The 22,929-nt window shown below is 36.0% G+C and overlaps 1 protein-coding gene across 3 annotated transcripts in view; it reads left to right on the forward strand.

Annotated features, from left to right (window-relative positions):
* Positions 1–201: 201 nt before the first annotated feature.
* Positions 202–22,929, forward strand: part of DBF4 (DBF4-CDC7 kinase regulatory subunit) — a 29,464-nt gene continuing 6,736 nt past the window's right edge. Inside the window, exons 1-9 of one of the 3 annotated variants that reach the window (XM_016218886.2) lie at positions 202–453; positions 1,567–1,739; positions 6,980–7,159; positions 8,979–9,029; positions 9,489–9,558; positions 9,707–9,783; positions 19,275–19,311; positions 20,125–20,170; positions 22,743–22,871. In XM_016218886.2, coding sequence (XP_016074372.2) covers positions 408–453; positions 1,567–1,739; positions 6,980–7,159; positions 8,979–9,029; positions 9,489–9,558; positions 9,707–9,783; positions 19,275–19,311; positions 20,125–20,170; positions 22,743–22,871 — 809 coding nt within the window. In that variant the 5' untranslated portion in view covers positions 202–407. Of the gene's footprint in view, positions 454–1,566; positions 1,740–6,979; positions 7,160–8,978; positions 9,030–9,488; positions 9,559–9,690; positions 9,784–19,274; positions 19,312–20,124; positions 20,171–22,742; positions 22,872–22,929 lie in introns of those variants that run through there. The other 2 variants (XM_016218887.2, XM_087821138.1) reach the window with 2 other exon arrangements.

The following is a 22,929-nucleotide window of genomic DNA, read 5'->3' on the forward strand; positions in this document are numbered from 1 at the left end:
GGCGGGACTTACGGTGGGAGGAGGCGGGGCGTGGGGCGGGGCTTGCGGCGCCCCAGGGGCAGGTGGGGGCGAGCGCGGGGCGGGGCGCAGAACGGAGCGTGGCGTGAGAGGAGGCGGGGCGCGCGATTCGGCGCCGCGGCCGCGTGACGCGTTTTCAAATCTTCAACCGCCGCCACCCACTCGCTGGTGCTTTTCTCCTTCCTCCTCTGCTCCTTGAGCCCGGCCTCGGCCCGGCCCGGCCCCGGCCCCCGGCAGGCAGACGCGGTATCGCAGCTGCGTGGGTGTGGTGGTCTGCGGAAGGGGAGAGGCGGTTGGCGTCGCCGTGGCGGCCTGGGGTAGCCGTGTTCTCTCGGCCTCCCGGCGCGACGCCGTCTCCGGATCCAGCATGTAGGTGCCGGGCGGCTGCCATGAACTCCGGAGCCATGCGGATCCACAGCAAAGGATATTTCCAGGGTAGGGAGCCCCTCCTCCGCCCGCGGTCCCTTTAATCTCTTCCTCCCTCCTGGTTCCCTCGCTGATTCTTTATAGGCTTCTGCCTTGGGGCCCTGCTGCTTTTCGGGCTTGTGCGTCCTCCGTGGTCAAAAAGGAAGGCTCCCTGGGTTCAGGGTTTTGCCTCAAAAAAGGGATCGGATGTGGGCCCGGTCCGCGCGCTCTTCGCCTCGCGGCTGCGTTCCCCACACTCCAGGTGATGGCGGAGGTTGTGCAGCCTGAGGACCGTGTGCGGACCGGGGACGCGCCGGGGCTCCGCAGACGCTGCCCCTCGACGCTCAGTTTGAAAGCTTCGCGGTTAAATTGGGTGATTGCGGGTGGATTTTTGGTCTTACTCTCTTATGTTCTTCACTCAGAAAGTTGAAAGTATTTGTATTTCAGACACACCATTGCTGTTTCCATATGGACAGAAACAAAAGCAAACTTCCATTTCCAGTCTTTCTTAATCTGTATGTGTGCGTGTGTGTAGGTGATACATATACTATATAGTGACCTCCAGTTGATAAAGTTGATTAACTTTAAAAAGTTAATTTTTAAAGCAGTTTGGATCTCAGATCTCTTTTCAAAAGAAATAATGAAGGGTGGTTTGGTTCCTCGAATGGACCATGTAGTTCTTAAGAGAGACTATACGAAACAAAACCTTGGGCATAAGGAATCTCTGAGGACTTGCTCATTCTCGGTAACAGGTTTCTTGCATTGCTAAATGTTTAACATGTAAGCACCGGGTTTGAGTGTTCAACAGAGTGGCGATGCGCCAGAAATATTTATTGAGTAAATACCCCATGAAGTTTACATTCTAAGGAGGAAAATCTACCTACCTTAGTACATAAAACGTAAACGCATGAGTATTTCCTTCAAACTCAACTATTGGCTGTAAACAATAATTACAATATAGTATCTGTTAAAATGTGTGGGGTATTTTTCCATTATCTTAATCGGTACTACAAAGAAATATGATTTAAATTGGTAGGTTAAAGATTTTCTCCTCTATTAAGTGATTATTGTATAAAGAACTATTTTTAAAACAGAAATTTTCTGTCTGCAGAAAACATCTAATTCTAAATTTTTAAACAATAGGTGGAATCCAACTCAAAAATGAAAAAAACAGACCATCTTTGAAATCTCTGAAAACTGATAACAAACCAGAAAAATCCAAATATAAGCCACTTTGGGGAAAGGTATTTTACATTGATTTACCTTCTGTCACCATATCTGAAAAACTGCAAAAGGACATTAAGGATCTGGGAGGGGTAAGTCAAAATCATACACTGACATAAAAGGAAAAATTTGTAACTAGTACTTTTTAATATATAATCATTTAAAATTTTCATTTTGAGCACCAAGCTCAAACTTTTTATCAGCTCTCTCATAAGTGGAAAAGCGTCTGTTTTAACCTTTGTAGTCTGACAAAACTTTCAGGTTTCTGTGATGATTAGTTTAGTGTAAAGATCACAAAGTGTGAGAAGTGAGACTCCCTTGTCCTGGTGGAACTGCTAATTGCCTTCTCATTGTAATGGTGGATGTCTTCCAGATAGCAGAACTCCTTGCTTGCGATTATTGGGGAGCTACATAAATTTGTCTGAATTAGCATAACAGGAAGAATGTTATTTACAAAACAAGGCAAACAAGAAGTAAAATTGCTCTTGAATAATAAGAGTCTCAACAGAGTGAGTGTGATTAAGAGAGCAGAATTTTGGAATAAGAATTTGGAATTAGTGCTTCTTTCCTACCCTAAACATTGAGTAAATGATTAGGAAATTGGAAAATTTGGGTAAAATTCTAAGATTTTCTTGGGATTAAGGTTAATATTAGGTAAATTTTAGCTAGTAAGGCTAAGATGTTATTAATTTATTTCCTAATTCTTCCTGTTTAAAAGATTTCTGCTGCACTTTGAGTTTGTTAAGGTTAACGTCTTGAACAGATCCTGGCATTCCAGGAATAGAGATTTGCAGAAGGACAAGTAACACTTTTCTTGGAATTATTGTTGCGATGTTTTACTCATCTGTCTATGAAAAGCTATTCTCCTTTTTCCTATTCATTTTCTTAAAACATTGTAACACATTTTGTCATAGCAGCATATATCATAATAACCATATGATTATAGTCCCAAAAGTCATGTTTTATAGGCCTGCTACCATGTTGACTGTGCCACCTATCAACAGTGTCTTAATTTTTTAAGGACCTAGGACATTGAGTAAAGACCTTTTCATTTTAGAAATTAAGTACTTAAGGGCCAGGAGAAGGTAAATGACTGGTCTAGGGCAGGATTAGCCTCCTGATTCCCAGACTCTCATGTTGTTGCACCATTCTGTTCCTGTAGCAATTAATGGTTCTAAAGAAACTATCTGATACAGTTTTGCAGCATTCTCATATATGATGAATAACCATGAACCCTTCTGGTCTAAATCAGTGATGTTAGATTTGTATTTTTAGCAGTGGAACGCTTCAGATGAACTCATATTCAGATGTCCAATGTCTGCCTATAAAAAGGGAACTGCCCTAGCTAAAATAGCAGTATTGAAGCTAGTGCCAGGACGGCTGACCCTGTTCCCCTTTTTCTCTCTCCTCTCACTCCCCATCAGTTCTTAAGGCACTATTTTAAAAGAAACATTTTGAATTAACTTATCCATTAGGTAATATGGACTTATTAACTTTATTTCTTAATTTCTTTTTGAGAAAAAAGGTGGTTTTTATCAAATTCTGAGCTCCCCAATAATTTAGTGATATCCTGATTTCTGTCCCCTAGCACATTACCACTTCTGTCACTAAAAAAAGACTGATCTCTAGTGAACTATAAATGAAGTTTGACCTCTAGACACTAAGAGTTTTAGTTTTCACCTTTAAGTACTATTTAGTTAAATTAGATATTCCTTGAAAAAATTTTGCTTTTTAACTTTTTAGGATTATTCAGGCCTTTATTTATTTTTTTGTAATTTATCTTGCTTCAGATTATTATCATCTTTTGTTCTTTTCTTTAATTGTCCACTTTATGCATTTGTTTTCTCCAGTCTTAATGAAAACCTCTAAGTACCTCATTTATCTGGAGAGTGCACTTCTGACAAATTCAACCATAAAGAGCATAGCGGTGAAATCTGACATAATGGGGAAATATCTTTAATTGTGGCAAGGAAAGTAACTGTTACAAAACCATCTAAAAAGCCACATTTAGGTCCACATTTAAACATTTTGGACTAAAATAAGGCAGTTGGAGAAGAATAGAGATATAAGGGCAGGTATCTTGCCATATCATGAACTTGAAGACAGAGTTACTTGTTTGATGTTCATTGTGACATTGAGTCATAAGAAAATAACAATTGCTAAAAAATTGAAGACCGTGATAAAACTAAGTCAGCAGTGCAGAGCATAGTACTAAGTATTTTATTAGAGTCTAAAAATGAATCTTGATGTCTATCTCCCCTCAGCTAGGTAGAGATGGCATGGGTATGATTATTTTAATACAACATAGAACGTCAAGAAGAGGGGAAAGAATGTGTCCAACTGAGGAAGAATCTTGCAGGCCATTTTACAGACAATTTCAACTCAGCTTTGAAGGATGATTATGATTTAGATGTGGAAATTCATTCAAAAATTATTCCACCAGTGTCTCCCATATACCAGCACTATTTTAGATGCTGGGGATGCAAAAATAAGAGGTAGTGTAGTCCTATAGGAATTCTTATTCCATGGGAACATCAGTCACCTGACTAAATAATTTACAGTATAGCACTATGAATGCTTTAACAGAAATTATGTAGAAATTGCTCTTAGAGTATAGATATGGAAATGATTGACTCTGCCATTAGAAAGTATATGAGAGAGAAAGTTTGAGCTGAGTATTGAAAGCCTGGTAACATACCAGAATGAACAAACTAAGTAGAGAAAAGAGCATATTCAAAATATATGTCTGTGGTTTGAGCAGCTGCTAATATTACAATATGATGAGTTTGGGATTTAGATAAGGAAAATGGGGCCAAATTGTAAGTGCTATTTTACTCACTACTAAAGGGTTGTAACTCAAGCTATAGAAAATGGAAAACCAAAGGAAACGTGTATTACTAGCATAAGGGCAGACGTATAGACCATTGCAATAAAGAGACCAGAAATCAACCATCACATATAGAGTCAACTGGTTTTTTAAAATGTTGCTAAGACCATTCAGTGGGGAAAGGACAATCTTTTCAACAACTGATGCTGGGGAAACTGGATATTCACTTGCTAAAGAAGTTATACCATTACTGTCTATCACATGCTAAAATTAATTTAAAATGGATCAAGATCTAAACATAAGACTTAAAACTCTTAGAGTAACGTATAAGAAAAAATCTTCATGACATTGGATTTGGTGTTAGTTCCTTGGTTATGATACCAAAAGCACAGGTAAACAATGAAAAAAATAATATATTGGACTTTATAAAAATGAAAAGCTTTTGTTCATCAAGGAGCACTGTCAAGAAGGTGAAAAGACAACCCAAAGAATGTGAGGAAAAAAATTTACAAATCACATATCTAATAAGGGGTTAGTATCCAGAATGTATAAAGAACTGCAACTCAACAACAAACAACAACCTGATTAAAAAATGAGCAAAGGACCGGAATAGACTTTTCTCCGAAGATCTACAAGTGGCAAATAAACACATGAAAAGATGGTCAACATTACTAATCATTAGGGAAATACAAGTTAAAACCACAAATGATACCATCTCACTTGCATTAGGATGGTCACTATAAAAAAAATAAATGTTAATGAAGTTGTGGGGAAACTGGAATCTTGTACACTGTTGGTGGGATTGTAAATTCAGGCAACTGCTAATGGTAAACAGTATGAGGGTTCAAAAAATTAAAAATAGAACTACCTTATGATCAAGCAATTCTACTTCTGTGTACATATCTAAAATAGTTGAAAACAGGGTCTTGAAGATACATTCATGTACCCATGTTCATAGCAGCATTCACAATAGTCAAAAGGTGGAAACAACCCAAATGTCAACAGATGAATGGATAAACAAAATATATATACATACAATGGAATGCCATTCAACCTTGAAAAGGAATGAAATTCTTACCCATGCTGCAATATGGATGAACTTTGGAAATGTGCTAAGCAAAATAAGCCAGGCAAATACAGGATTCCACTTATATGAAATATCTACAATAGTAAAATCCATAGAAACAAAATAGAATAGAGATTAGAAGGGGATAGGGAGAATGGGGAGTTACTGTTTAATGTATACAGTTTCAGCTGCAATGGTGAAAAAGTTCTGGAGATGGGTAGTGGTGTTGGTTGCGCAACATTATGAATGTATTTAATGCCACTGAATTGTACACCTGAAAATGGTTAAATTTTTATGTTACATATATTTTATCACAATTTTTAGAAATGTTTAAGATTGGGCTTCTCTTGAAAAATTGGAAACTGGCAGTGTTAGGGCTGCGTATTTATGAAAATGAAAGTATTTGATGTGTAAATTGTTCATTTATATTTCTGCTGGCCCTTGGAGGCATTTGAGTTTGTAATCCCTGCAATGAATAAATGTAGATACTTGCTTCATTTACTTGTTAATGAAAATGTTGCTCAGGATAAAAAAAAAGAAGTAGTGATTTGCATTTAGCCAAGGATTCCACTGCCTTAGCAGCACATTCTGCTTAATGCTTACATGAAATTAACTCATCTATTACATACTTTGCTTCATTTTTTTAATTATCCCTGTTTATATTGTAAGATCCTGTAGAAGTCTTTAGTATTTATTTTTACTTATTTTAATTTTCCTGCTCTTCGATGGGAATGCTCTTCAATAATACTGACTTTGGTACATGTGTTTATAAATTCAGGCATTTAAGTAATGGTTTTCAAACATTTTAGTGGGGAAATTCTCTTCAAACAAACCATCTTACACTCTTAAGAGTAAGGGTTCTCTCCTTCCCAATTAGTTTAATTCCTATGAGACGATGTTATAACTTTATGATTTTTGAACTGTCTAGTAGGAAGCCATTAGCCTCAGGTGGTTATTTAAATTTAAAATTCAGTTGCTTAGTCACATTAGTTTCATTTCAAATACTCAGTAGCCACACGTGGCAAGTTGCCAGCATGTTGGACGATGCTGATAAAGAACATTTCCATCATTCACTAAATTTAGAGCATGGACTTGAATCAGCATAACTGTGTTCAAATTCTGTTATTATTTAATACTGGTGTAACCTCAAGCCTGACACTTTCCTTGTTTTCTTCTCCACAAAATGTGGCTAATAGTACCATGGGGTGGTTATGTGGATTAAATTAATTAGGATCTGTGTAAAGCACTTAAAAATAGTGTCTGGTACTTGCTGTTATGTTCTTATTGGGACTCCCATCATACTTAGGACTAGGTTCAGAAGAATACTGTATAAAAACTACCAGTTAACCAAAGACTAAAATGTATCCAATTGGCATTTTATCTGTGCTTAGCATATGAAACCTTTATGATTTACTTAAAAATACTTTGTTTTCCTTTAGCGAGTTGAAGAATTTCTCAGCAAAGATATCAGTTATCTTATTTCAAATAAAAAGGAAGCTAAGTTTGCACAAACCTTTGGACGAATTTCTCCTGTACCAAGTCCAGAATCTGCATATACTGCAGAAACCACTTCACCTCATCCCAGCCATGATGGAAGTTCATTTAAGTCTCCAGATTCAGTAAGTCTCTTAACTATGCTTTGAGATGTTCAGAAAGGCTACAGCCTGAGACACTCATAATTTACAAGAGCAGGCTAGCATCAGAGTTCACTGAGGTAGAACAGTGTCTACATTATGTGTAGCTTTCCAGTCATTAATAAGGTTGCTGTCTGATAGAACGGTGATTTTTTTTCTTTCTTTTTTTTTTAAAAATATATCTTTATTGATTTCAGAGAGAGGAAAGGAGAGGGAGAGAGAGAGATAGAAACATCAATGATGAGAGAGTCATTGATCAAGCCCGCAACCCGGGCATGTTCCCTGACCGGGAATCGAACCCCGATTGCCTGGATCTCAGGTCGACGCTCAACCACTGAGCCACGCCCTGCCGGGCTTTTTTTCTTTCTAATAGTGGTTGTACTATTATAGTTGTAGTTATACTCTGATTCCTAAAATATACCCTTGCATTTAGGCATGGCTTTTATTTTTTATAGTAATTTACAACTAATAAGTAACGGTGGATCATTGTTTTAAAGAAGAAATGGAAATCTTTTGTTTGTTTTAGAGCAGGGGTTAGCAAACTATGGACACAGGCCAAATCCAGCCTGTCACCTGTTTTTTTATAGCTTTCAAGCTAAGCATGGTTTTTACATTTTCAAATTGGGGGGAAATCAAAAGAAGAATATTTTGTGACAAGTGGAAATGATGTGAAATTTAAATTTTACTGTCCACAAGTAAAATTTTATTAGAACATAGCCATACCCATGTGTTTATGTATTGACTGATTGTTTACTGCTTTCCTGCAAGCAGTCAATGCGTAAATGAATAAAGACAGAATTGAATAGTTGGGATAGAGACTAAATGGCCAGCAAAGCCTAAAACGTATAACATCTAGCCCTTTACAGGAAAAGTTTGCCAACCTCTCTTCTAGAATTGCTGACATCATACCCCTTCCACTCCTTTGCCAATAAGTTGGAACATATAGTGAAGAATAAATTAAGCTGATTTTATTGGGTGTGGAAAAGGGAAGAGATTAAGAACTAAAATGTTCATCTTATTTTTAGATTGAAATGTAATTATCATTTAAAATCCCAACTTACCTACTGTAGCCATTTGGGAAGCAAGAAAAATGGGGGCAGGGAATAAAAGAAATGATTTACATAAGAGATAATCACTTAAAAAAAGAGACAAATACATAGAAGAAAAGAAGTCCAAGAAGGGGAGGAGACCAAGAAAGGCTCATACAGTATATACTTATAGTGAGTGCATTTTGGAGGAATGAGATTATATACCAGTGACTAGTTCCACATTAATTGTTGCTCATAGCATTTCAATTGCTTTTTCTAATGCTTTATTTAAAAAGGGAAATACCATGTAAAAACAGTATATACAGTTAACTATATAGTCTTAAATCTTTAGTTTAATGGAAAACTAAAATGTAAACTTAACTATTGAATTATAGATGGTTTCAGAGGAACCTAGCTAGCTGTTTTATTTTTCATGTTAAGTAGAGTTTAGTATAGGACTGACCTTGGGTCTCGACAACTTTCAATTTGATGTAGTTGCTTCACCCAAAAAAAAACCCAAAAAAAACCCAAAACTTTTTAATAGGGACACCATTTTGCAAATACCCTAAGGAAATCACTTTTTACCATACATTTTGTTTTGATGATAGTTATTAAGGTTTGTACAAATAAAATTTACTTTAAATTTCATATTTATATTAAGATGTATCTATAAATTTTACCCATACACTTTATTAGCTGTTTTATCTTTTTAACCTTATTTCAGTGAAGCACTATGTTACAACTTTATGTTCAATTGTTCTCTGGTCTTTTTATAGGTGTGTTTGAGCAGAGGAAAATTATTAGCTGAAAAAGCTATCAAGGACCATGTAAGTTAGAAACTCACAGTGTATATTCTGTTATTAAAAACTCGAGTGGGAAATAGAGATAGATGTTCTTGAAATGTTTTTCCTCATTATAATAGGAAAGGCTTAAATATTAGCATGTATCATTTTGCAAAGAACAGAATGTACTTTTCATGAAGAAACATCTCCATCTTGTGGCCTTTTAAAGTATTACTGATTTCTAAAGCTCCTGACATTTTTGTGTTTTTAAATGGAATACTTTCTTGAAACTGTTAACTGTAAGGCTACAGCGTGCATTGATTGTCAAGAATATGGGAATATATGAAGCTGGATTGATTATAGAAATTTCAGAAGAAAAACTAATGTTGTCATTTCTGTTGTAACTATAGGGTCTGTTCAGTGAAATTATTTTGAATCATATTTAAATTCAGCTCATTTAAAATAGTAATTTCCTAGAAAAACTATCAAACTTTTTTTTTACAGGATTTTATTCCTTCAAATAGTATATTATCAAATGCTGTATCTTGGGGAGTGAAAATTCTTCATATTGATGGTAAGGATTTTATCCTTGTTTTATTTCTTATAAATATTTGTGTCCCTTGGTTCTGAATTTTACATAGTGAGAATTCTGATTGCAAGAAATACCTGTGGAATCCAAAGGTCAAAATGCTAATCTTAAACCTTTCTTTCTCTTAATAAAGACATTAGATACTACATTGAACAAAAGAAAAAAGAATTGTATTTACTCAAGAAATCAAGTACTTCTGTAAGAGATGTGGTATGTTATTTTCCTTAATTTTTAAATTAATTAAAGAAAGTGATCAAGCTTGGTTTTTGTTTATATATCTGTGATGGGTTTTTAACTTTAGGATTTACTTATGAGGTAAAAGTTATTCCTGGGATAGTGGCATAGTTTTGTTTCTTCTTTTGTTGCTGCTACTTTTAACAGATACTGCTGTTCATTCAGATGGAAAATACCATAAATTATTCTACTGCACGAGAAGTACCTAATATAGATAATACATATATCCATTTTGGGAGCATAAGGAGGAAATATACTTCCTTTTCAACTGCTCTAGATGGTATAGCAAAATCTTGTTGTGTAGTATGACTATCTGGCCTAACCTCAAAATATTTGTTAAACAGTTACATTGGACATTGTACTCTGTTAGACCTAATGTTCCCATATCTTCAATTTTTTCCCTTTTAATACTTTCCTCCTTGAAGCCTCTATACATAAGCAAGCATCTTGCATCTTTTAAAACAAAATAAAGCCTTCCTTGATCTCATGTTCCCACCTGGCTACTATATGATCTTTTATCATCCAAACTTCTCATATCTCCACTTTTATACTTTCCATTCATCTTCAACCCATGAAAGGTAAAACTACCAACCAATTTCCAAATCAGTTTAACACTTTAAAACCAGTCTTATTGGAAAGAAAAAAGAACAAAAAAACAGTCATGTTGATTCAGTTATCGTTCATTTTCCATTGAACTTAACTGTTTTCTTCTGGAACTTCTCTTATCTCTTAACTTGCCATGGTTCTCTATCTCTCAGACCATTCTTTTGTGGTATGCTGTTTCTTCACTTACTCCTTAAATGACTATAATCTAAAAGGAAAATAAATTTTATAGAAGAGTGTGTATAAATGCATGAGGTCATAAGTAGGATGGCATGTTTTTTGGAAATTTTCTGTATTATAATACAAGTTGAACATTGTATTATAATGACAAGAAATGAAGCTGGAAAAATTAGCAGGTTCAGATAAGAATATAAAGGAAACTACGCACTGTATAAAGATGTTAGATTTTATCTTGAAGGGTTTAGGAAATGATTGAGAGAATTAATAGGAGAGGAACTGGTGTGATAGGCATTTTGGAAAGACCTGGTTTCCAGTGAAGAATATTTGTTGGCAAGACTGGCAATTGGACAGTGGCCTTTGAACATAATTTTCATTAAGAAACATTTTAGAGAGATTGAAGATGGCTGCAGACTGAGTGGAAGCTACACTGACACTCTTCTGCGACCAAACTGGAATTACAACTGAAATAGAGAAAAACCATCCTGAATAATTAACTGCAACTGAAGATGATCTAGAGAGCACCCTCATAACCAAGGAGGGAAAGTGGAGACCACATAGAGACTGGTAGGAAGCGCGGAGGGGCAGAAAGACTGGATGGGCTCCCACAGGCAGTGGCTGAAGGTCAGAGGGATAGCTTAGCTATGGGGAGTTACACTAAGGACTCTGAGGCCTAAACCCCAGGCTGGGCTTCCCAGCCAAGAGCACCAGAACTGAGAAAGGTGCCCACATAACGTGGCTATGAAAAGCAGCAGGGTTTCTGTCTGCCAGAGAGAGACAGCTGGAAATGCAGGCATCCTCTTAAAGAGCCAACACACAAAGTTTTGTGTGCAGCAACTCACCTTGGGCTCCAGCAGAGGGAGGGCAGAGTGGACTGGAGCTGTGTCAGGAGAATCTAGGATTGTGGGCTCTGGAGATAGAGCTCAGAGGGCATCCCTCTGGATTCCTGTGCTGGGTCATTCCCCCATACTACAGAGGACATCTTTCATAGGCAGACATTTACCTTCCAAGCAGCTTTTCTTGAGAGGGAAGCAACTGACCCATCCTGCTGGAAAACTTCTTGCCCTACCCTGTGGAATTTCTATAGTCTGAGGTACATTAAGAGAATCACATTAATCAGCCTGCAGGCAGAGGCAGACCTCAGAGTGCTTTGCGTCTTTGCCTGATCTGCTTCTGGACCTGGGCCTTGAAAAAGCAGACTTTGGTATGCATCTTCGTCCTATCCAAACGCACCCAGCACTAACAGGGTGGACCTCAAGCCGTGGATTGTTGATAGCTCCAAACAGGGTACTCAAAGCCAGTCACAAACAGTGTCTGACATTGGCTTGCAACAGAGACCTTCCAAAAAGACAGAGTTTTTAGCAGCCTGCCTAATACATAGAAACAAACCAAAATAAGCAGCCAAAATGGGGAGACAAAGAAACAAGCCCCAAATGAAAGAACAAGAGAAGTCTCCAGAAAAAGAGCTAAATGAAATGGAAAGACGCAATCTATCAGATACAGAGTTCAGAATGCTGATTGTAAGGATGCTCAACAGCATGAAAAAAGATATGGAAACTATGAAAAATGACAAGTCAGAAATGAAGAATGACATAGCAGAAATAAAGAATACTTTGGAAGGAATAAATAGCAGATTAGAGGAAGCAGGGTCACATCAGCAAATTAGAAGGTGGTAGAAAAAAATTAAATCAGAGATCCAAAAAGAAAAAAACAACAAAAAAACAGGAGGATAGTCTATAGGAGCTGTGGGACAACATGAAATGTAACAATTTTCACATTATAGGAGTGCCAGAAGATGTCAAAAGTAAGCAAGGGCTAAAGAACCTGTTTGAAGAAATAATGGCAGAAAACTTCCCTACCCTGATGAAGGAAAAAGTTTCACACGTTCAGGGGGGGCACAGAGAGCCCCAAGCAAGAAGAGTCCAAAAAGACCCGCACCCAGACATATAATTTAAATGCCAAAAATTCAAGACAGAGAATATTGAAGGCAGCAAGAGAAAAGCAAGCTGTTACCTACAAAGGCGCTCCCATAAGCCTTTCAGCTGACTTCTCTACAGGCCAGAAGGGAATGGCATGAAGTATTCAAGGTAATGCAAAACAAGGATCTGAAACCAAGACTACTCTATCTAGCAAGGCTATCATTCAAGATAGATGGTAAAATAAAGTGTTTCCCGTAAAAAAAAAAAAAAAGGCTAAAGGAGTTTATCACCACCAAACCAGCATTGCAGGAAATGTTAAAGGGACTGCTGTAATTAGAAGTAGAAATAGAAGCATTGCAAGAAATGTTAAAGGGACTGCGGTAATAATAAGAAGAAATAGAAACATAGGCATAAAGAATTAAAATGGCAATAAATAAGGACTTGTCAATAATAACCTTAGGACTTTAAGGGTGAGGTCAACAGCAATACAGTTATAGTCGTGGACTTTAACACCCCACTGACTTCACTGGATAGATCTTCCAGACAAAAAGTAAACACAGAAACAGTGACTATAAGTGGCACACTAGATCAGATGGATTTAATTGATATTTAAAGTACATTTCACCCCAAAGCTGCAGGATATACACTCCTCTCAAGTACACATGGGTCATGCTCAAAGACAGACCACATGTTACGACACAAAACAAGTCTGTAAAAGTTCAAGAAAACTGAAATCATATCAAGCATCTCAGATCACAATGGCATGAAATTAGAAGTCAAGTATAGTAAAAACATTCAAACACATGGAGGCTAAATAACATGTTATTAAACACTGAGTGGGTTACAATAAGATCAATAAAGAAATCAAAAACTTCTTGGAAACAAATGAAAATGAACACACAACAACCTAAAATCTATGGGACACAGTGAAAGCAGTCCTAAGAGGGAAGTTCATAGCACTATAGGCCTACCTCAGAAAGCAAGAAAAATTTTTAGTAAACCATCTAACCCTACAACTTAAAGAATTAGAAAGCTCCCCTGTAAAGCCGTCTGGACCAGGGCTTTTGTTTGCTGGGAGTTTTTTTATTACTGCTTTGATTTCATCAGTTGTTATTACACTATTCAGATTTTCTGATTCTTCCAGATTGAGTTTTATCTGATCTCACTCATATGTGGAATGTAATAAAATAGACTGAGAAACAAAATAGATCCAGAGACACAGAAGCATGGAACAGACTGATGAATCTCAGTGGGAAGGCGGGGGTGGGGGAGTGGGTGGGGAGAGATTAATCAAAGAACTTATATGCATAACCCGTGGACACAGACAATAGTGTGGTGAAGGCCTGGGGGAGGGGTGAATCGGGGTGTAGGGCATCAATGAAGGGGAAAAGGGGGGATAACTATAATACTTTCAACAATAAAGATAACTTAAACATTTTACATCATGACTGCCCTATATATGCATGTTATGTAAAAAGATTCATAAAGTCTTTGTGAATGTTTTCACTGTTCATATTTTTAATATAAATAGTTTGTAGAAAGGAACAAATAATTTACTTAATATTTAAATAAAATTGCTAATACTTTGGTTGGTTGTCTCATTTACAAGTTAAAAGGTTCTAATGACTATTCCCAAATTTTTACAAAATGATGGGTAGATATTCCTTTATTTAAATATGCTAAATATTCTACTGCACTTTACACATTATTTGGATTGTACATAGAAATGTATGAAAATTGAAACTCAAAAGGACATTTATGGATTCTGAGTACAACACACATATCAAGTAATCTGGGAAGATATGTCCTTAATCAGGAGAAGCGTTGAAGGCTTGCTTAAAGTAGTAACAGAAGGGGAGGGGAAGATTTCAAAGACACTTGTTAACAGGTTTCAGTGCCTAACTAGTGCCTTGAATCATGTCAACTCCATGAGGGTTCAGATCATGTCTTGTCTTTTCCAACACTAGGTTTTGTTTACACATGGAACCCCCATTGTTCATTTAGTATTCAACAAATACTCAGTGTCTGTTGTGTGCCACGCACTAGGAAAAAATAAAAGCTGTTTATTGTTTTTGTTTTTTAATCCGAGCCTGAGGATTTGTTTTTATTGACTTTAGAGAGAGAGGAAGGGGGAGAGGGAGAAGAGAGAAAAATCAATGTGAGAGAAACATCTATTGGTTGGTTGTCTCCTGTATGTGCCCTGACTGGGGATCAAATGCACAATCTTTTTGGTGTACAGGATCACACTCCAACCAACTGAGCCACCTGGTCAGGTTGAAAGCTGGGGTTTTTTTGTTTGCTTTTTTACGCTTCTTTGATTTCAGAGAGGAAGGAAGAGTGAGAGAGAGGGAGAGACATCAATGATGAGAGAGTCATTGATCAGCTGGATGTCCCCTACTGGCGACTGAGCCCACCACCCATGTGCCTGACTGGGAATCAAACTGTAACCTCCTGGTTGATAGATTGACGCTCAATCACTGAACCATGCCTGCCGCGTGAGAAAGCTTTTTCAAATAGACTTGAAAAAGATCTTATATTTCTCTCCAAACAAAAGATAAAAATACCAACTACCTCTATAGAATCCAGGATGTGTAATTAATTGGTCAGCTTGATTCCACTTCTTGCAGTTTAATTTTTTTTGTATATGAGGAAAAAAGTGTCTCTGGAATAATTTTGGTTTACAACATACTAAAACATAAAACTTTTTAATGAAGATGCATTTATGGGTCTTGAATGGACATATATAAATCTTATGCACATTAAGTAGTACACATACATTTTAAAACATTAATTATATCCTCATATTAAGTAGTTTTTAAATTTGGATAAATGTATTTGCTCAACTACTTTATTTAAAGTGCTTTGAGGTCCGTCAAACCCCCCCCCCAGTTAATCAGAAACTTATTTTTTTGAGGATTTTTGCATATATGTGCCCGAGAAATATTGGTCATCTTTTTCTTTTAATGTCTTTGGTTTTAGTGTCAAGATAATGCTGCCCTTATAAAGTACTGGGATGTATTTCCACTTATATTTCCTAGACAAGTTTTTGTAGAATCGGTTTTCCTTTTTAAGCGTTTGGTAGAATTTACCAGTAAGGTTATCTAGGTGTGAAATTTTCTTTGTTGGAAAATTCTCAAATATGAATTTAATTTCTTCATTAGAGGAAACTCGGGTAATCTATTTCTTCTTTTAAAACAGAATATGTCTTTATTGATTTCAGTGAGAGGAAGGGAAAGGGAGAGAGAGAGAAACATCAATGATGAGAGTCATTGATAGGCTGCCTCCTGCACTCCTGCTACTGGGGATCAAGCCCGCAACCTGGGCATGTGCCCTGACCAGGAATTAAACCGAGATCACCTGGATCATAGGTCGACACTCAACGTCTGAGCCATGTCAGCTGGGCTGTTTATTTCTTCTTGAGTGCACTTTGGTAGTTTGTGTTTTCAAAGAATTTGTATATTTTGTTAAAATTGTCAAATTGATGGCAAAAGTGTTTATCATATTCCCTTATTAAGTTTTTACTGTCTAGAGGGTCTATAATGATGTGTGCGCTTTCATTCCTGATATCATTGTGTGTCTTTTTTTTCTTTTCATGGTCAGCCTTGCTAGTTTTATTAATTGTATTCATCTTTTCAAAGTACCACCTTCACTGTAATAAATTTCCTTTAAACTGCTTTAGCTGCATCCCAAACATTTTATGTTAGATTAATTTTTTAAATGTATAGAGTTTATTTTATCCTCACCAGAGGATATGTTTACTGATCTTAGAGAGAGAGGGAGAGAAACATCAATGTGAGAGAGAAACATTGTTGGCCACCTCTTGTATGTGCCCCAACTGGGACGGAACCCAAAACTTGGTATGTGCCTGAACTGGGAATCAAACCCATAACCCTTCAGTGTTTAGGATGACTTGCCAACCAACTGAGCCACACTGGGCAGGGCTAGACTTTATTTTTTAGAGCAGCTTTAGGTTCATAGCAAAATTGAGTAAAAGGTACAGATACTTCCCATATACCCCTTGCTTCTAGTATACACACACCTCCACTGCTATCAGTAACCTACACCAGAGTGGTACATTTTTTACTGATTGATGAATCTACATTAAGTTATCATTCAAAATCCATAGTTTACATTAGGGTTCATTTTTGTCTTTGGGTTTAGACAAATGTATAGTGACATGTCTGCTATGAACAATATCATACAGTACCCTAAAATACAGTTCCATTGCCCTAAAAATCCTCCATACTCCCATCTACTCATCCCTCCCTTCCCTATTTACTTCTGGCAACTATTGATCTTTGTACTATCTCCATAATTTCACCTTTTCCAGAATGTCATGGAGTTGAAATAGTACAGAATATAGCATTTTAGACTGGCTTCTTCGTAGTTAATAGGCGTTTAAAAGTTCCTCCATGTCTTCATGACTTGGTAGCTTACTTGTTTTTATTGTTGAAAATACCATTGTCTGGGTGCACCATGGTTTATTCATTCACCTTCCAAAACCCATCTTGGTTGCTTCCAGGTTTTGGTAGTTACGGATATAAATGATGGATATAAACATCCATGTGCAGGTTTTTGTGTAGACATAAATTTTCAGCTTATTTCAATAAATATCAAGGTGCGTGGTTGCTGGATAGTATGGTAATGGTAAGAGTGTGTTTAGTATTATAAGACACTGAAAAACTGTCTTCCAAAATGGCTGAACCATTTTGCATTTTCACCAGTAATGGATGAGAGTTCCTGTTGCTGACATGTTGTATTTTCATATTTGTTTAATTAAAAATATTTTAAATTTTCTCTTATGACTTACTCTTTGTCTTGAGCATTGTTAAGTGTGTACATATTTAATATGTCTTCTTGGTGAATCAATCTTTTTATCATTGTAAAGGGTGTTCAAAAGTAGGTTTATGGTTATATTTTCCATATCGCATATGGAAAAGAATGCAATAATTAATAAATAATGGAAGAATGAACTGTTTCACGTACTCACAACTGTAAACCTACTTTTGCCCACCCCTGTATAATGTTCCTCTGTCCCTATTAGTATTCCTTGTTCTGAAGTCTGCTCTGTCTGATATAATATAGCCACTCCAGCTTCCTTTTCATTATTGTTTGCATGGTATACCTTTTTTATTCCTTTTACATTTAACATATCAATATCTTTTTGTGATCATTTCTACATGAGGAACATCTTGGAGTTGGCATCTGATTGTCTTTTTCTCTCACAAATTGATCATGTTTTCCTGGGTCTTAATGTGTCAATTAGTTTTTGACTGCGTATTAGACATTGTAAATGTGTAAGCTCCAGATCTATGATAATATTCTGGAGAAAGTTGATTTTTGTTATTGCTGCTGTTATTGTTTTAGCAGGCTGTCATCCAGTTTTGTTCAAACTGTCAGTTCTTTTGTGAGTGGTGGGTCTAATCTCAGTTTCCGTTTTCAAAGTCTTGTATGGAGCTTTCTGTTTGTTTTGCATATGCATCACTTATAGATTAATCCAAGACTTGGGCAGTGGTTTGAATCTTAGTTTCAATTTTCAAAGCTCTTGCTTCGTATCTGTCCTTAGAATATGTAGCTTAGAGTTAAGCCTGGTACTTATATGGATTTATACAGGGAATTAGGGATCCCCTTCTCTAGCTTGCTATTTCCTGTGGTTTCCCCTTCACTCTCCAGTATGCAGTGGCCCTTTTTATAGTTGGTCTGGTCAGAAAGTCAAGGTTTCTCAATTTTATTTGCTTGTGGTACTGTTAAAATTGCAGTTTCATAACTGAGACCCACCCAAAGGGCAAAAAGGTGGGAGAAAAGAAAGAAGACATAATAGAGGGATTCTCTTTGTAATCTTTGGACTGCAGGAGCCTCTTTCCTGGTTCTTTCTGGCCAGAAAGATGGGGTTTGTATGGGAGAGAAAGTCACTGGCTTCACTGTTCCCACCAACTCCATGACTATAGATTCATCCTTAAGGCAAAACTGCAAGAGAAAAGATGGGGGAATGGGAAACTTACCCCTTTAGAGGTAGCCTCTCCAAGTTTTTATTTTCTTCAACAATGTGCTTGCTTTTGTTTTCAGTCTGCAGGTAGTTGCTTATTGTATTTTGCTCAGAGCTTTTAGTTGTAATCAATGGGATTGATTGTATTGGATGTATTCCATCATGACTGGAATTGATAGACTATAATAAAAATTTTTTTTTAATCCTCACCCAAGGATATGTTTTTATTGATTTTTTTGAGAGAGAGAGAAACACCCCTGTGAGAGAGAAACATTGATCGGTTGCCTCACATACGCCCCCCTACCAGAGATCGAACCCACAACCTTTTGGTGCACAGGATGATGCTCCAACCGATTGAGCCACCCAGCCAGGACTATAATAACTTTTTTAATAATTCCTTTGTCCAGTTTATCACAAAAGTTCTGCTGAGTAAGGGCATAAAAATTACTTATGACTATTTTTAGATTATTTTACTAACTATACCTTTTCCTTATTGGTTGATTTCTTTCTTTGAAGACAGAAATTATAGCTAGGATGCAAGGTACCAGTTGGGTATATTGTAAAAGAAAGCTTGTATTACTGAATTTCATTCCTACCAATGGTTAAGATCTTTAATTCTTGAATGATCATTTCCTTTCATTTCTTTGGTTGAATTAGTTTTAAAAAACAAGTTTTTCTCATTTTTTCCCCACAAATAATCAGCTTTCTTTTATATTGTTCTCTTCCTATAGATATATTATTTTTTAATTTAAGGGTATTGAGCACAACTTTTTTTTTTTTAGGGGAAAAGAGTAGCTATTGGCACACAGAAAACAAGAAGTAAGTATTTTGATATACTTAAATGTGTTGGTTTGCTTTAGAAAACAACATAATTTTCTTAAAAATCATGTAAATAACTCTACATGACTTACTCAGTAGTTCCTAGCCTTTTTAAGAACCTGGGCCTCTGTGGCAATCTGTTGAAGCCTATGGACTACCCCCCTCCTCAGAGTAATGTTTGAAAAAACCCATTTTTCTAAAAAAATTAGATTACTAAGAAAATTAACTATGTTGGAATTCAGTTATCAGAATTATCTGATGAAATAATGATGTACATGTTTTTATTATATATTAAAATCAAGCTCTAAAAGTGATTCTGATTGCTGTAATTTTGAAGTGATGAGCATAAATGATGCTTTGAGATACCTGTAGTACTTACTATGATATGAAAATACCTGTTTTATTTTGTATTAAAATTACCAGCACTGGTAATACTACTGTGCCATATTGCTTGTATGCATAATTGGAGGAAATGTCAAATTTCAATTAGAGGTTAGTAAAAATAAAAGTTGAGTTTGCTTTTTTCCTGTTGTAGCTTTTGAGCCTCCTAAATTCTACCCAGATCCTTTGGGGGATCCATTTAGTTTCAGAACCTCAGAATATAGACAGAGCTTCTGTTAGTTTGAAATGGGTTGTCGTCATAAAATAACTCACTTGAGACTTAAAACTTCTGATTGAAATGAAATGGATAAAGGCTACATAGTTGGGTGGTTATTTGTGTGTGTGTGTGGTTTTTTTTTCCAAAGTAGTTTTGTTTTTTTAAAAAAGTTCTGGATTTGTAATATCTAATACTACATTTTATATGTTTTCAAGCAGGTAGACTCAAAAAGCCTTTTCTAAAGGTGGAAGATACAAGCCAGTAAGTATCTAAGTCCTATCTATGATTTAAATACAATATCAAAAGAGAAAATCTAATTAATGTACCTCTATCAATACTGTTATATTAGATTTATATTATACTAATGTGCATGTGGTAAAAATAACAAAGTAGCATTAATTAACTTGTGCTTAAGGACTCAATTTAGTTTCAGTATGTTATAGATAATAATTTCTTGAAATATCTGGTTTTGAACAATCATGAGACCAACTCATTTCTTTAATATTTCAAATAACCATTCTCTGGGTAAATGCAGTGCCATGTTAAATGGTTTATAACAATTACTTAACAATTGCTTCTACATTTGTGAGAAAGAAATTATTAGGTACTATTTGGAAATATAAATCTGAGTCTAACTTTTTAAATTTATTTTATTTATTGACTTTAGAGAGAGGGGTTGGGGGAGAGAGCAAGAGAGAGAAACACTGATTTTTTTTTTTTTATTCCACTTATTTATACATTCATTGCTTGATTTCTTATATGTGCGTTGACCAGGGATCAGGCTCACAACCTTGGTGTATCAGGACGATGCTCTAACCAGGGCTGAGTCTAACATTTTATTTGGTAGTTTTCCTAAACTTACTCTGAAGTTTTATAGGATAATATTAATGAAGATTAAGTTATAAGTAAATTAAGTTGGCATGGGAGAGTCAGATTTCTTTATCTTGCCTTTCCAGTTACTCAGTTAGACATGTGTGATTAATTAGACATATGTAATTAATTCTCTTGGGTGCTCACTGAGGTGATAAATATGTGTTGAATGCTTCTATTTATGAAATGTGTTACTGTGGGAGAAAATGCAACTCAAAATTCAGCCTGGAAAAGACCAATAAATGGAAAGACATTCCATATCCATGGATATGAAGACTTCATGTTGTTAAGATTTCCATAGTACCCAAAGTGATGTACAGATCCAGTGCATTCCCTATCAAAATCCCAATGACTCTTTTTACAGAAAGAGAAAAATCCATCCTAAAATTCATATGTAGTCTCACAGGACCCTGAACACCCAAAACAACCTTGAAAAGAAAAAACAGAGTTGGAGATCTACACTTCCTAATTTCAAAACTTAGTACAAAGCTACAGTCATCAAAATAGTTTGTTGCTAACATAAAGACAGATATATAGACCAGTGGGAAAGAATCAAGAACCCAGAAATAAATCTTTATATATGCGGTCAAATCATTGTTGACAAAGATGTCAAGATCATTCAGTGGTGAAAAGAAAGTTTTTTTCAACAAACGGTTCTGGGAAAAGTAGATACCCACATGCAAAAGAATGAAGTTGGGATCTTACTTTATACCATATATAAAAGTAACTCAAAATGAGTGGAAAACTTTTAAAACTATAAAACTCTTGGGGGGAAAAACACTTGTGCTAAAGCTTTATGACATTGGATTTGGCAGTGATTTTTTTGGATATGACACCAAAAACACAAGCAACAAAAGATAAACGAAATAAATTGAACTACATCAAAATTATAAATGTCTATGCGCCAAAGGCCACAACATAGTGAAAAGGCAACCCATGGAATGGGAGAAGATATTTGCAAATCATATATTTAATAAGGTGTTAATATAAACAAGTCAGCAACAGAAAATCAAATGACCTGATTTAAAAATGGGCAAAGGACTTGACATTTCTCCAAAGATACACAAATTACCAGTAGGCGTATGAAAAGGTGTTCAACATCACTATTCATCCGAGAAATGTAAATCATTATCGTACATAAAACGACATTACATCTTACACCCATTAGGATAACCACTATAAAAAACAAACAACCCCAGAAAATAACAAGTGTTGGGCTTTGGTGGGATTGGAAAATGGTGCATCTGCTATGGCAAAAAGACTATGGATGTTCCTCAAAAAATTAGAAATACCATATCCAGCAATTCCACTTATGGGTATATATTGAAGAGATACATGCACATGCGTGTTCATAGCATTATTCACAATAGCCAAGAGGCAAAAGCAACCCAAATGTTATCAACAGGGTGGTACATACATACAATGGAATATTCAGCCTTAAAAGGGAATTAAGTTCTGACACGTGCTACAACATGGAAGAATTTTGAGGACATTTTGCTAAGTGAAATAAGAGAAAAAACTGCATGATTCCACTTAGTGAGGTACCTAGAGTCATTAAGTGCATAGAGACAGGAAGTAGAATAGCCGTCGGGGGCCAGTGGGAAAGGGAGAATGGGGAGTTACTGTTTCTTGGATATAGTGTTTCAGATTTGCAAGATGAGAAGAGCCTGAAGATGGATAGTGTTAATGGTTGCAAAACATTGTGAAGGTACTTAATGCAATTGAACTGTACACTTAAAAATGGTGAAGATAGTATAAATTTTGTTATATGTGTTTTACCACAATTAAAAATTTTTTTAACTTTAAAAAAAATTGAGTCTAGAATTGGGAAGGGAAGTCTAACTGATTTTTGTCGTTTTATTTCAGATTCCAGATGAATTGCATGATTTTAAAATACATATAAAACATCAAACGTTGTTTTCTTTAACCATAAAAATTTTCATGTTTTTTTTTATTCTTTTAGACTTTATAGACCATTTTATCTTCAGCTGACCAGTATGCCTTATATAAATTATGCTATTCAGAAGCCTTCCAGTCCATTTGATATAGATAAGCCATCTAATATCCAAAAGCAAACTCAAGTTAAACTAAGGTTGGTTTAACCTTTAAGTAATTTTTTATCCATTTAAACAAACATGAAAATAATTCAT

This window comes from Miniopterus natalensis, chromosome 10 (assembly GCF_054644295.1).
Source record: "Miniopterus natalensis isolate mMinNat1 chromosome 10, mMinNat1.hap1, whole genome shotgun sequence".
Lineage (NCBI taxonomy): Eukaryota > Metazoa > Chordata > Mammalia > Chiroptera > Miniopteridae > Miniopterus > Miniopterus natalensis.